At 35.8% G+C, this 15,504-nt stretch overlaps 1 protein-coding gene across 1 annotated transcript; it reads left to right on the top strand.

Annotated features, from left to right (window-relative positions):
• Positions 1–41: 41 nt before the first annotated feature.
• PGK2 (phosphoglycerate kinase 2) lies at positions 42–1,710 on the top strand. The gene has a single exon (XM_002816977.5). The coding sequence runs from the start codon at positions 180–182 to the stop codon at positions 1,431–1,433; it is 1,254 nt and encodes a 417-aa protein (XP_002817023.1). The 5' UTR covers positions 42–179; the 3' UTR covers positions 1,434–1,710.
• The last annotated feature ends 13,794 nt before the right edge of the window (positions 1,711–15,504 follow it).

Raw genomic sequence — 15,504 nt, 5'->3', positions numbered from 1 at the left:
ACAAAGCTAGATTTCCTCTCCTGTCTAACAGTGGCTGTTGTGCTGGAGACGGTGTGGAGAAGAAAGGGGCGGGGCAAGGGCAAGGGCGTTAGAAATCACCACCGACCCAGCCTCCCAACAGCAAGTTGGTTCTTCAGCATTAAGATCCAGGTGTCAGCCTATGTCTTTACATAGTCAAAATGTCTCTTTCTAAGAAGTTGACTTTAGACAAACTGGATGTTAGAGGGAAGCGAGTCATCATGAGAGTAGACTTCAATGTTCCCATGAAGAAGAACCAGATTACAAACAACCAGAGGATCAAGGCTTCCATCCCAAGCATCAAGTACTGCCTGGACAATGGAGCCAAGGCAGTAGTTCTTATGAGTCATCTAGGTCGGCCTGATGGTGTTCCCATGCCTGACAAATATTCCTTAGCGCCTGTTGCTGTTGAACTCAAATCCTTGCTGGGCAAGGATGTTCTGTTCCTGAAGGACTGTGTAGGCACAGAAGTGGAGAAAGCCTGTGCCAACCCAGCTCCTGGTTCAGTCATCCTGCTGGAGAACCTGCGCTTTCATGTGGAGGAAGAAGGGAAGGGCCAAGATCCCTCTGGAAAGAAGATTAAAGCTGAGCCAGATAAAATAGAAGCCTTCCGAGCATCACTTTCCAAGCTAGGGGACGTCTATGTCAATGATGCTTTTGGCACTGCGCACCGCGCTCATAGTTCCATGGTGGGAGTGAATCTGCCCCATAAAGCATCCGGATTCTTGATGAAGAAGGAACTAGATTACTTTGCTAAAGCCTTGGAAAACCCAGTGAGACCCTTTCTGGCTATACTTGGTGGAGCCAAAGTGGCAGACAAGATCCAACTTATCAAAAATATGCTGGACAAAGTCAATGAGATGATTATTGGTGGTGGAATGGCTTATACCTTCCTTAAGGTACTCAACAACATGGAGATTGGTGCTTCCCTGTTTGATGAAGAGGGAGCCAAGATCGTCAAAGATATCATGGCCAAAGCACAAAAGAATGGTGTAAGGATTACTTTTCCTGTTGACTTTGTTACTGGTGACAAGTTTGATGAGAACGCTCAGGTTGGAAAAGCCACTGTAGCATCTGGCATATCTCCTGGCTGGATGGGTTTGGACTGTGGTCCTGAGAGCAACAAGAATCATGCTCAAGTTGTGGCTCAAGCAAGGTTAATTGTTTGGAATGGGCCGTTAGGAGTATTTGAATGGGATGCCTTTGCTAAGGGAACCAAAGCCCTCATGGATGAAATTGTGAAAGCCACTTCCAAGGGCTGCATCACTATTATAGGGGGTGGAGACACTGCTACTTGCTGTGCCAAATGGAACACTGAAGATAAAGTCAGCCATGTCAGCACTGGAGGTGGTGCCAGTCTAGAGCTTCTGGAAGGTAAAATCCTTCCTGGAGTAGAGGCCCTCAGCAACGTGTAGTTAACATAGTGTTACTTCCTTCTGTTTTCTGTCCACGGCCTTTAAGTCAGCTTAGTGCTTTTACATCTTGATGTGACTTTTGTTAAAATCTACTCCTAGATCAAGACCTATGTAATGGACAAGCAACGGGCCATCAGGAACTCTTAATATCAGCACAGCAATTAATTTTAGTTTGGTCATGCATTTGCCTATTCAAGTTGTCATTTGAACTTCACCATTGTGCTTTCTAGGGAGGACATATTCTTAAGTTGCCTATTAAAGAAAGTGAGCTGAAGAAGCTGAATCTTTTTATTTTAGTCCAACTTTGCTATTGTTTCATAATTTGAAACCCAAAAGACAAAACTTAAGTTGTTGGGAAAGGGTGGAATGAAAGCTGACAAACAAACAATAAATATGCCCAAATAAACTGAGAAAAATAATTACATATAAAAATTCATGGGTACCAATAAAGTTCTGCTAAGAGGATATGTTATACTAAATAGGAAAAAAAAAAAAGAGAAATGAAAGATACTTATTAAACCCAAGGAATTTTTAAAAAGAAAAGAAATTAAACTCAAGGTAAGAATTATGTTTGTGTGCATATCAATGCACAAGAATACACACAAATGCCAGCTAGAAAAAGAGCTACAAGTTAAACCCAAGTTGTAAATAAGTAATTGTTTTATTTTTAAGGCAGGCATTATTTAATAAATAAATAATATAACTGGTAAGTTCTAAAACTTGGTTTTTGAGATAAATAAAATATATATACATAGCTAGTTTAATAATGGGAAAATAGAGATTAAAATTCTCTATTAGAAAACAGAAGATAAAATGATAAGAAATGTAGAAAAAACAAAAACACTTATTGGAAAATATTTTGCTTTATTCTGTAGACAAAGAGGTAGTTTAGGGCAATGCTATTAACAAGAATAGTAATTAAGAGTAAAAATGCAGATTAACCTTTCCCAGCTATAATATCTTATGTCCCATAACCCCAGATCAGTTGTGATATTCAATATCCTGAATAATTGAGCTTCAAATATGAATCTTAATACACCTGGAACTTCAACATATTTTAAGCAGAATGTTAATATTATAATAATCCCAGGAAAGATGTAGGAGTTAGGATTAATGGAACCAAAACTTGAGTAGTTGAAACAAGATTAAAACATATCACTCTCTCACATGAGAATCCAGGGCAAATAACATGGGCTTTCCTTTATGAAGTCATCTAGGGAACCAAACTGGTGAAACAGATCTGTTACTGCCAGTGAGGGGGTTCAGTCTGTGTATGGTATGAGGCCACTGTTCAAGTTTTTGCTACTTGATTGCCAACCTGAAGGGGGAAGTTCTTGAAAGGCAATTAGTTTTCTTTTCAATACATGATTCAAAAAGTTTAGAGATTTGTTTTCATGTATCCTATTGGCATTAGTTGTGAGATAAGGCTTATTTTGCAAGGGAAGATTGGGGATGTATTCTCTCTAGCTGCATACCTTGTGCCCAGCTAAAAGTCAATAGATTCTATTGCTGAAAGGAAGTAAGGAGGGGAAAAACACTGAAGAAAATTAATGGTTTCTGACAGACTGCCATGCTGGCCTCCCAAGTATCCATGTACAAGTATTTATGTTTTGTTTTGTTCTGTTTTGCTTTCTAAAAAGAAAACATCTGTTCTCCAAGAGATACGATACAATCAAATGACTTGTCCAGTTACTGCATCCTACTAAAAACTGGGTATCTCTGAATTACGCACAGTTCTTTCTGTGTGATCCAGTGGGGGCTGAACAGCGATGAACTCAAAAACACAGTCATTTTTCTCATACCTCCCAGCCCCCAACTCCATACATAGCCAATATACAATAGTGAAAAAGAAATAGGACAACTGCAACAAAAATACTCACCTAGAAAAAGCCACTGATTCATTACAATTATGAAATAAATCACTCTGGATTACAATTTCAAGAACTCCCTGACCTGGCAGCAGCCCAATTTCTTTGTTTAGGCTGGTTCTGGTCTCTGGGAGGAACTTATCCATTGTCCTTTTCTGGCCGGTCGTTTGACCAGTTGGGACATTTTGTTTCCTTAACTTCCATGGCATATCCTCAAGCAGATGGTATGCTTCATCAGGCCATATCAGGCCACCGCACAGATTTCCTAGCCTCTTTTTGCTGGTATAGTTTTGTTTGTTTTTTTTTTTCCAAGACAGAATCTCTCTCTGTCACTCAGGCTGGGGTGAGGTGGCACGATCTTGGCTCACTGCAGCCTCCACCTCCCAGGTTCAAGTGACTCTCACAACTCAGTCTCCCAGGTAGCTGGGATTACAGGCGTGCACCACCACATCTGGCTAATTTTTGTATTTTTAGTAGAGGTCGGGTTTCACCATGTTGAACAGGCTGGTCTTGAACTCCTGGCCTCAAATGAACTTCCTGCCTTAGCCTCCTAAAGTACTGGGATTACAGGTGTGAGCCACCATGCCCAGCTGCTGGTTTCGGTTTAATAAACCAAGGATGTCTTTTTGTATCACACAATTAAAAGCCTTTTAATGCTGAGCTAATGGTTTTTCAACTTTCTCAAGAATTAAGGTTTCTGGTGTATTTAGTTTCATTTGGAAGAACTTCACCAAAAATGTCTTCTAGTTACACTTCTTAACCCTCTGATTCTTGTTTTTAATTAATTGACTTCTTTGCTGGGCTCTTTTTTTTTTTTTTTTTTTTTTTGAGACGGAGTCTCGCTCTGTTACCCAGGCTGGAGTGCAGTGGGGCATCTCAACTCACTGCAAGCTCCACCTCCCGGGTTCAAGCGATTCCCCTGCCTCAGCCTCACAAGTAGCTGGAACTATAGGCACATGCCACCATACTTGGCTAAATTTTGTACTTTTAGTAGAGACAGGGTTTCACTATGTTGGCTAGGCTGGTTTCCAACTCCTGACCTCAGGTTATCCACACCCTCGGCCTCCCAAAGTGCTGGGATTACAGGCATAAGCCTGGCCCTGGGCCCACTTTTCTTTATTTTAGAGATGACTAATGTGGTCATATGAAAAAGTTGGTAGGGGTATGAAGGCAATATTTATAGTCTAATCTTTGCATGTGGCTTTTTCATACTTTTGGCTGAAAAGTCCAAATGGGGGGGGGGGGTCTCTAAAAAAAGCCATGAGTGACACTCTTTCTCCCATTGTTTGAAGTATTGAGGCAGTTAGTTTTTTCAATTCTGAGAGATCTCACTTTTCTAGCTTATTAGCCAATTTTAGTTTATCTCCCTAAAAAGTTCTGTCACCTCTATTTCTAATTTCAACTGTTCATTTTTTCCTAGCTGTGCTCATTTTTTGTTATAATATTTTACTAAAAACTACATGTAACAATCAAAATATACTGACATTCTGCCTTTCTAAGCACTTCTCTAGCTGCTTTAATCTCCATAGGAATATGTTCTGCCTAGTACTTTCCACAGTTAACAGTTTTATCCAATGCTGCAGCAGAATTATCACCACCTTCCAGCCTTCAATGCCTCTTCACTTCTTCTCACTGACTCCTAAGCGAATGCAATATTTTATAAGTTTTATTAGGGCAGCATTACTACAGGGAACAATGTCTACATTCGTTAGTCTACAGACTAGTGGTTCTCAAACAGAAACACATTTATTCCACAGGGGACATTTATCAAAGTCCAGAGACATTTTTGCTTGTCACGACCAGAATGCCATAGGGGTCTAGTGGTAGTGGCTAAGGATGCTATAAAACACGGTAAAATACACAGGACAGCTTTTTAGTACAAAAACATATTCAGCCTCAAATGTCAATTGTATTAAGGTTGAGAAATCTTGTTCTAGAAACTACTATAATAAAAATACTTCAAAATATAGCTTCTCAAACAACATAGCAATTTTACTTTCTTAAGGTAACTTTCCAAGGTAGTTAGGGATAAGCAGACATTTCTTGAGCTCATCCAAGGACCTAATAGAGCAAAAATGTCTCTGTCATTATCTGTACTTGATTTTCATCTCTAGGAGCAGGAGGATCAATTCAGTTGTTGACATTTTCCAACCTACTGTGCAGGGAAAGGGGAATTCAGAGAAAACATCCTCTTCTTAAGGAGGAGCACTGGAAGTCACAGATATCAATTTTGTTTACATCATCTCAGCCTGCACTTCATAATATGATCACATCTAAGTGAAAGGGAACCTGGACAATAATGTTCTTTAACTGAGTCATCATGGGCCCCATTAAAACTGTTACTAAAATGAAGACTAACAAAGGATGAAGTTAAGACAATATCACAATACCCTAGTAGATCCATGGAGAAAATGCTTTCATAGATGATTTACCCTAAGAGAAAGGAGACTATTTAGAGAACAAGCACACTTCATTTAAAAAATTATGAAAGAAGAAAAATGAATGTAGAAGATAATCACGAGATAGAAAATAAACTGACAAGAATTATAAAAATACATGACAAATTCAAGTACTGCCAGTACAAAATATTAAGTGGTGTAGAAATAAATAAAAGACTTGAAAGTGCACGGGAAAAAAATCAGCAAATTAGCATATTGAAAAAATAACATAATACAATGAAGTCTTAGAAAAAGATGTTTGTGGAGCAATATACAGTCATGTGCCCAGTAACAACGTTTCACTCAACAACAGGCTGAGTGTACAACAGTGGACCCATAATAAGATCATAGCTGAGTTGGAAAATTTCTATTACCTAGTGATGCCTCAATGAGCCTGACCCTCTGTAGGCCTAGGCTAAGGTGTGTGTACATGTCTTAGTTTTTAACAAAAAAGTTTAAAAAGTTAAAAATTATTTTAAAAATAGAAAAAGGCTTATAGAGTAAGAATATAAAGAAATAAAAATTTTTGTACAGCTGTACAATGTCTTTGTGTTTTAAGATAAGTTTTGTTACAAAAGTTTTCAAAAAGTAGGAGTCAAAAATTTTAAAAATGAAGTTTATGAAGTAAAAACTTACAGCAAGATCGTCAATTTATTATTGAAGAAAAAGAATTTATAATAAATTTAGTGTGGCCTGCATGTACAGTGTTTCTGAAGCCTGCAGTAGTATACAGTAATGTTCCAGGCCTTCATATTCACCCTCTACTCACTCACCCAGAGTAATTCTCAGTCCTACAAGCTCCATTCATGATAAGTGCCCTACATAGGTGTACCATTTTTGCCTTTTATACAGTATTTTTACTGTACCTTTTCTATGTTTATATATGTTTAAATATACAAATACTTAACCATTGTGTTACAATTGCCTACAGTATTCAGTACAGTAACATGCCATATGAGTTTGTAACCTAGGAGCAATAGGCTACTCCATACAGCTTAGGTGTGTAGTAGGCTATACCATTTAGATTTGTGTAAGTACACATATCTCAGTTGTTAAACAATGTATGTATGACTGTATATAAATACATATACATGCATCTATCATATATGTGCATATATGTTATATGTATATATTTAATATAATATTTTGTATAGTTATAAGAATTTTGTAGTTACATATAATTGTATACATTAAAAATACTTTGCTATGTATTAATATCAAATTTTTAAAAACCTTAAAATGTTACCATAAGATTGTGGTATTGCCAAGGTTGCAATTTGAGTTATTTAATTTGCATACTTGGATATTAGTATTCATTTACTTTCTGTGCATTTTTAATAATATCTGTAAATTGATATAGCTTATTTCAAGGAACATTAGTTAGTAAAGCTGTGATAAACATGAGTCTTTAGTTTCACTCTTTGGATTACCACAGGTTTCTCTAACTCTTTAGAGTCATGTAGAAGCCTTAAGACTCTCCAAAAAATTAAGGCTCATAAAATTCTTCAAAAGATACAACCTCCCATCTTTCTCCAAAAGAATGTCATCTGGAAACAATTGCTACCCAAATACACCCTCTATATGTGTGCATGTTTAAATGTTCAAGAAAAAAAATCAATTTTAGCTTTCATAATGGTTCCATGCTTGCCCTAAAAAAAATAAAATGAAGAAAGGAGAGATTAAAGAGAACATGATGCCATTCATTGTCCCCATGGTAGGGTACTGTAGTGTCTCATTATAAACATTCATTTTCTATGACGGCCTTCATGACTATCCAAAGTGAGAGCAATAGGTAGTTGATTGAGAATATCTCTGTCAAAAACCCTAGTTAAATTCTGTCTATACAAAGTTAGGATTTTTTTTCCAGAAAACATACATAATCGCTTTGATAGAAAGCAATGAGCATGCAAATTAAATGTGTATAGCTGATCTATTAGAAAATTATATTTTTTAAAAAGCAGAAATAGTCTAGTGATGTTAAAAATATCTTTTAATAAGGCAGTTATATTTGCTCAATGCATTTAATTGTTTTCTTAATATATTTATAAAATCTTGGAATTATTTAGACACTGTGATTTCTTTGAAAGAAGAATGATTTTTGTCAGTTTGTGTCTGTGGAGCAAAGAAAAGTAAAAGTATAATCATTGCAGGTTAATGATATACTTCTGACATGACCACATGAGCTCAGGTCGTGAATGGGGAGGGAAAGGAAGACGGAAGCAGAGAGGTAAAGGGTTAGCAGGGGATTGCAAGTTTGTGACAGAATAATTTACAGTCCTTGTTGACTAATTTGACAAGATGGGTAAATATTGGATAGGTAAATCCAGGACATGTAAATCAATAATCATGAATGCTGATGAAGGTACTTTCGATTAATGAAAAAACTGTAAGTCATACAATAAAAATATTATATTATTTCATATTTTAAGAAGCATGCATACATTGACTGGCTTTAAATTAAATAAATACATAATTACCGAGAGAAAATCTTCAGGTCCTAGATCAAACCTTTAAGTGTACTACAGAGAGATGAAGTGTCTTATTAGGAGGAAAAAGGAAATACTCACTTTAGAGTCAGAACTTCTTTCTACTAAGTTATTACAGGCTTAGGTTTAAAAATACTTATGTAAGGCCTCAAGATGCATGCTGTAGAGCAGGTTTCTCAATGTATTCTTACCAAGGCAGCAGCAGCAGCCAGAAACTTGTTAGAAATGCAGATTACTGGGCCTCCATTAGCCCTAACGAATTACAACCTCTGGTGATGAGATCCAGTAACATGTACTGTAATAAGCTCTCCAGTGTTTCTATTTCAGCTTTTGTATTAGGATAAAGACCACTTTAAAAGGAAACAGGAATTAGTTCTAGTAACAGTCATGCCACTACCTACTTGTTTTAACTGAAGCAAATCATTTCACTTCTTTGGGCTTCTTTAGCTGAAAAAGAATATATTTATTTATATGTTATCTGAGGTTCCTTCTAGTTTTTAAATTATATGGCTCTGGAACTCTGGTTGGTATACTTGAGACTGTTGGCTGTAATTTTCATCTACTAAGACTCTTTACAAAAAGAAAAGAATGACCTGGAAGCTAAGGGACATTTTACATTGAGGTCTAAATTGTAGATGAAGAAAAAAAAAATCAGAACCTTGGCTCTCCAACTATAAATTCCTTTTGCAACTTGAAATTTACTTTCTATATATGAAGGCTACATCCCCCCAACTACAGTGTCTGAGAACTTAAAGAAATATAAATACAGTGAAATGGATTCAACTACTCTTTGTCTTAATAGAGTTATTTAGATTAAAAGAAGGTGAAGAACTCCCCAGGTAAGGAAAAGTGGGTATTCACAAGGTGTCTGAAATTGGTTTCTGTAGGAGAAAATTGATAGTTAATACAATACCTGCACATTTAAGTATTTGGTTTTGTATTTGCTTATTCTTGTTTGGCTGTTTAAAGTTGTGATTTGGTTGCTTGCGTAGATAGAAAAAAATGTAGAGTGAGAACGAGGCTTAGTTTTTATTGTATACACTCTTATACAGTATAATTGTCGCATTAATCACCTTTTCATCAGGGACAAGTCATTTACAATTGAGAAGGAAATGGACTTAACTGGATAAGCTCAGATATGACATTTGCAAAATGTCTTAACTCAACTTTTCCCTGCCCAATCCACACTTCCAGATGAATGAATCACACTTTTGGGTTATTTTGTTCTTTGTGCAAACCTGTTGTTTTACTCTTTAATATTATTGGAATGTTTTGTTGACATATCCCTCTCTCAATTTTTGAAGGTCAGAGACTACATCTTATTCAACTCTCTACTTCAGGGTCTAGCACAGTATTTGACATATAGTAGATTTGCAGCTATCAATTTATTATTGTTGGTGATGCTGTTATTTTATAAATTGAAAGTAATATTGGGAGATATGTGGAAAATACAAATTGTACAATGAGAGCAAAAATGTAACAATGTCCATGTTGCTACATAACAGGAACCTCATTTTCACAATCGAGAATTTTTTTTTTCTTGTCAAAGGAAACGGAATGTTCCACTTATTATAGCATGCTACAGTAAAGAAAGTGAGCTACCCAGGATACAGGATAATCAATCATTAGAGAAAAAAAGTTGAATTCCTATACAAGTAATGAGAAGTCATTAATGAAAGACAGAAAAAGTTAGTTCTGCATACTGTACCAGCAGGAAGAGTGATGAAGGGAGAGGAAACTGTGACTGTGATGAGATATTGAGAGTGAATTGTTTATCTCATCAGCAGAAACTAATGATTTTCTAAGCAGAGAATACATTGAAATTTATATCAAAACTCTGCTTGCTACCTGTTATTTTTATTTATATAATTATGCCTAAGTAAATGATATAAAGGTATTTGACGCTCATGTTCATTCATTGTTTATTTAGAAATTCTCAATTAATTTCAGAGATATAAAATTCTGACAGATATTCTAAAGTAATTGTAGATTAATTTTTAGATTGATTAAGTTTATGTAATGACTGCAGCCGATTTTCTTGTCTACTGAGCTGGTAAGCTGTACTATTTACAGACCCTACTTTACTCAAACACATTTATGGCATGGTGAGACATATATAATATTATAAAAATCACCTACCACAATGCTAGACACTCTATATACTCACCTTACACATGGTTTCTTCTGACCCCTCTCTAAACTTTCTACACTCTTTACTATAAAATAAGCCAACTGTCTTGAAGCAAAACTTAACATTCTCTCTTTCCAGATAAAATATCTCCCTCTCTTTCAACCACATAGCCTATATTTTTACCAGACCCTCACTATCTTAGCCATCTAGATCAGACAAGTCTCTGTCAGGAAGCTGAGGGTAACCAACTGTCCTCGTGTGTAGCAAAGGCATCTGATTTTTGTGCTAAAATAAAATCATGAGTGTCATGCAAACCAGAATGGTTGGTCACCCTAGGAGGCACACTGAAATACTTAATTCAAAGCAGTTTACTGAAGGAACTATTTAAGTATGGGTAGGGTTAAGAATTAAGATGAAGCACCTGAAGGCCCACAACTGGGGATGCCCTAGACCAGAAATTTATAAGGAGAAGGAGCTGTTATCAGAGACTAGTGAAAGCTGTAGCTGGAGACAGAAGCTGTTGAATAGGAGGTACAGAGCCAAATTTCAGCTTGAGGTGCGGGCTAGAGAGGAAGGTGGAATTAAATGCCTAACCTCTTTTCTCCACATTTAGATTTCCTGATGATGTCTCTCACTGGCAGAATCTTGTTTTCTGGCAAATAGAAAGCCAGTAAACAAGAGAACTTCTGAGGAATCAGACTCCAGAAGCGGAAACGGTAAAGAGAGACTGAGTGTAGATCTGGAGGGGCAAAGAATGTCTAGCCTGTAAGACTTCCCTGAGCAAATTACAGTTATTTCGTGACTTTTAAAAGAATGTTGCACTCCAAACACTCAGCTGTAACCTAGCAAGTTGCAAAATATGGAGACATCTCCAATTCAGTCATACAATATGCAAATTATCTGAATACTTCAAAGCATTATATATTGTCGCATTGTATAAAAATGATGCAAAGGTGAGAATGCATGACTATTACCTTTCCATAAACTCTTATATTTATTAGTTTAACCACTCTACCAATAAGCCAATTTAAAATTATCAATATTCAAGTAATCAATCATATTTAATTTCTCACAGTCTGTCAAATAACTAGAACCAGTAGGATTATTTTGGCTCTGAAGCAAGCAGATATACTACTTAATGGTGAAATTGTTTATTCAGTTAATTCATGATAATATTAATCCTTTGAATAGAATAATTCTAAACAAACAGTAGAAGGACTGAGCATATTATTTTGCAATCATCAGCCAAGAGGAAAACCAGTTCACTAAGTTTGAGATGTTATGTCCTTATTTTAAAGACATACTGTTGATCAAACATAGTTTTTTTAAAGTGAGGGACATAAGCATTCTTATTTGTTTTTTATCTATAAAATGGAAATGATATTAAGATATATTAGTTGTGTGCACGTGCATGCGTCTTTGTGTGTGAAGACTGATAAATAAGCAGGAGGCCATTAGCCTGAGGCTGTCTCCATACCCTGAGTCCCTACAAAGCAAATTACAACTTAAATTAATATGTAAACAGTCTCAAACCTAAGTTAGGAGTACAAGGAAGAGTCTAGTTTCAGCCAATCACAAGCAGCCATGTTTCAGACAATTATAGGCAGCCAACTGATCACTACATGCCCAAGTAAAGCAGATGCCTAGCTGTAGCCAATCAGGTGATTTCTCAACTCTGCTTCTGTGGGTATCCTGTAAAATTGCACTGCACACACTGCTGGGTGGAGCTCTCTGAGACTCTTCTGATTCTGACTGTTGCCTGATTTATGAATTATCCTTGGCTCAAATGAACTCTGTTAAATTTAATTTGTCAAAAGTGTTTTTTGAACAAGACCAATGGATACAATATTTGTAAAGTGCTTACCACAGTGTTTGAAAGAAAGTTGAAAATAGGTATGCATTTATATTATTAATAATAAGAAAATGGTTTAATCTGTGCAACTATTCAGGGTTAAATGGATTAAAAACATTTTCATAAGACCAGAGTTCCCTTGGAAAGAAGTATTTACAGGAAACCATTTTTATAAACTGTCAGATCAGTCTTATTTAAAAGACCTGTTAAGTTCTTTGTTCAGCTGCAGTCTTTCAGTGTCCTTGGAGCGTTTGGGTGAGCTATGTTCTGATATATTTCAGTATGTGAAACATACTCTCCTTGATCTCCAGTCATTCTTCTTGGTGTTTAAAGCCTGCTTTGACAATTAAAGTTTTAATGCATCCTTTTTCTCAGTGATGATAAAGGTCACCGTATTAGTACTGAAATTTTGACAAACACATTCTTTTATTTCTCTTTTACATGTTAATTTGAGGGAATACTACATCTTTCATTATTTTGTAGCTATGGGAAGAATAAAGACTACTTTTGTTCACTAGATAGCTGCTTCAGTGGTGTCAAGCAATGCACTTGCTCTATTTTTATGTGGCTATGCATATATTCCACCCTATACTTTTGGAGAAGAACTATGTCTTATTAATTTTGACATTCAAAACACATAAAAATTGTCTGATCCATTATAGGAGCTTGACAAGTTTTTATTAATGAATCAATTAAATGACAAATTGAAACCATTCTTTTTTTCACATGAGTTAATAATAGATTCCATTTTTGAGAACTTACTTTAATCCCAGGACTAAGCACTTTACCAATGGTATGTTATGTAATCCTTACAACTGCACTATAAGGTAGAATTATTCCATTTTGCAAATAAAATCTCGGAATGGAATCTTAATTATTTCATTTTACAAATAAAATGTTAAAGCAGAAAGAGAATGATCATCTGGTCCAAGGTTGAGTAATGGAGTCTCCTTACAGCCTGTGCTCCAACTACTAGGGACCACTGTTTCATGGGACGCTTTCTGAATTTGGGCATGCTAGGATAATGATTCTGAAAGTATTTCTGAGACTTTATGAGAAAGGAAATTAAGAAGCTGTATGCTTATATATACACACTTTGGTTTTCCAATACTTTGATATTAGTTTTGGTAATAATTGATCATTCTTGTTTGTACAGACCCATGAAAGACTGGCTTTATTTTTTATTCTGAAGAAAAATAACCCTACCACTTAGAGACTGCTGACACATTATAACTTTTAAGGATAGAGGCTACCATGCTTTATGCAAAATGTGTTCCTCATTTTAAAAATAACAGTTTAGACCTCTTTTTTTATTAACATTTTTTCATAGCCACATAACTGTGGGCAAGAAATTTTGCTCAAGTTTTTAAAAAGGTAGAATTATAGTATTTCATAATTAAATATAAATATCTTTTAAAATCTAAAACTCTTACTCTTTATATGTTTCTTTTAACCAAAGATGGAAATATAGAACTTTTCACCTCTTCCTCAGTGAAATCACACAAGGTATGCAGTGGAGACACCAATTAATGAGAGTGGCCACAAAGCTGTCTCTCCTGAAAGTGGTAAAGGTGAAAATGGGACAAATTCATTACAAATCAATATTTTACAGTAGGTGTTTCAAAATAAATCTTATATATTTAATCTGAAGATTATTACATAGATGAGTAGAAAAAATTAGGAGACTTCCTATATTTTATCATCTTGGTTTCAATATTTCATGGTAAAACTTTCTTACATTGTTTGTAAAAGACTCTCCTTCAATAACAATACATTCTTTGATGACAATAGCTGGAGGATAGATGCTGCACAAGATTATTTGAAAATTATCATTATTCCCACTACCTCACTCCATAATATATAAAAATTTAGAACATTGCAACCCAGCCTAAATATCTGTTTCTAATACCATGATTTTCTCTAACAGAATATGTCTATGACAAGGTCAGACTTAAGGACTTACCATAGGGTTTTGGTGTTTTAATTAAAGGAAGTTTCTTTTTATATTAATAATTCAGATTGTCCCTTTATTGAGGTTTTTGCATCTTGAGGCAACTTGTGATTCAAGACGTGTGAATGGTGCTTTTCTGTTGTAAAACGGGAAGCACACAGTCTTAAGTGGAAGTGATAAGAAACTAAAATGAGCACAAAGTTTCAATCAACACAATATCTGCAAAAAAAAAAAAAAAAAAAAAACCAAAAACCTATGGTCATATTTTCTGTCTGAATGATCTTAGGAGAGAATACAGCCATGGAATTAAAGAATTCCCATAAAATTATCTGGGCCCACATGTTTCTCAAAACTGTTCATGTAGCCCTGAGTGACACTTCAATTCAAAAAAACACCACTGTAAATGACATAAATCTATTTCTATTTTGTACATGTGATTATGCGTGACTGAGCAGGAGCATTGCCATCTTGGACAAGCCCCTCATTCTAAAGTTCACGTTAATAAAAAACCACCTAAATCCAAAGGGCATCAACCTAATGGCTAAGGTCAGCACAACCATAAACCACAAATAACACCTCCAACCAGAAACATTCCAAACCCCTCCCTGACCAGAGACATGCTAGCCATGAGATAACCCCACTCTGGCCAGGAAGATGCCAGCCTGGAGATAACCCCTGTCTGGCCAGAAAGATGTCTGCCCCAAGATAAACTCCCCTCCTCCCAGAGACATTCCAACCCTGCCATGAAACTTCTGCCTCAAACAGGAACATTCCAAGCTTCTGATAATCCCCCCTCACCCTCAAACCAAAATATACTCTTAAGTCTGTAACAGAAAGCAGCCCTGACCGAAATCAGCCAGAAGCCCCTCTCAGGTTTTATCTAAAGTAAAACCGTCTTTACTGTTGAGTTGCAGTTTGTGTTTCTTCCCTTTCTTTAACTCTTACAGTGCTCGTATATGTATTAGTAAGAGCTAACAAACCGCTTATTTAACTTTAAGGATTTAGATGCAGAAATGACTGTGAGATGATACAGAAAAGATCTACTTAGTGAATGGAATAGAATTAGTGCTAGCCTAAAGAGACTAAAAATTTGTAAAGCACATCCAAATAGAACTAAATAAAGAATTATATTGTATTTCTCCCTCAATTGATGCTTATAATAAATCAAAAGATTAGAGGAAGTACTTTTAGTAGAACTGGCCTAAAAGTAGTAACGAGAACAAAAACATAAGGCCTCTCAGATGACAAATGAAGTTATCATGAGAAATTTAGATTGTTCCCTATAAATTGACATAAACTATTACTACTTAAACTTTTGGAGAGTTCTGAAATGCCCAATGTAAAT

The sequence above is a fragment of the Pongo abelii genome, chromosome 5, assembly GCF_028885655.2.
Source record: "Pongo abelii isolate AG06213 chromosome 5, NHGRI_mPonAbe1-v2.0_pri, whole genome shotgun sequence".
Classification (NCBI taxonomy): Eukaryota; Metazoa; Chordata; class Mammalia; order Primates; family Hominidae; genus Pongo; species Pongo abelii.
This window is presented reverse-complemented; position numbering and strand designations above follow the sequence as displayed.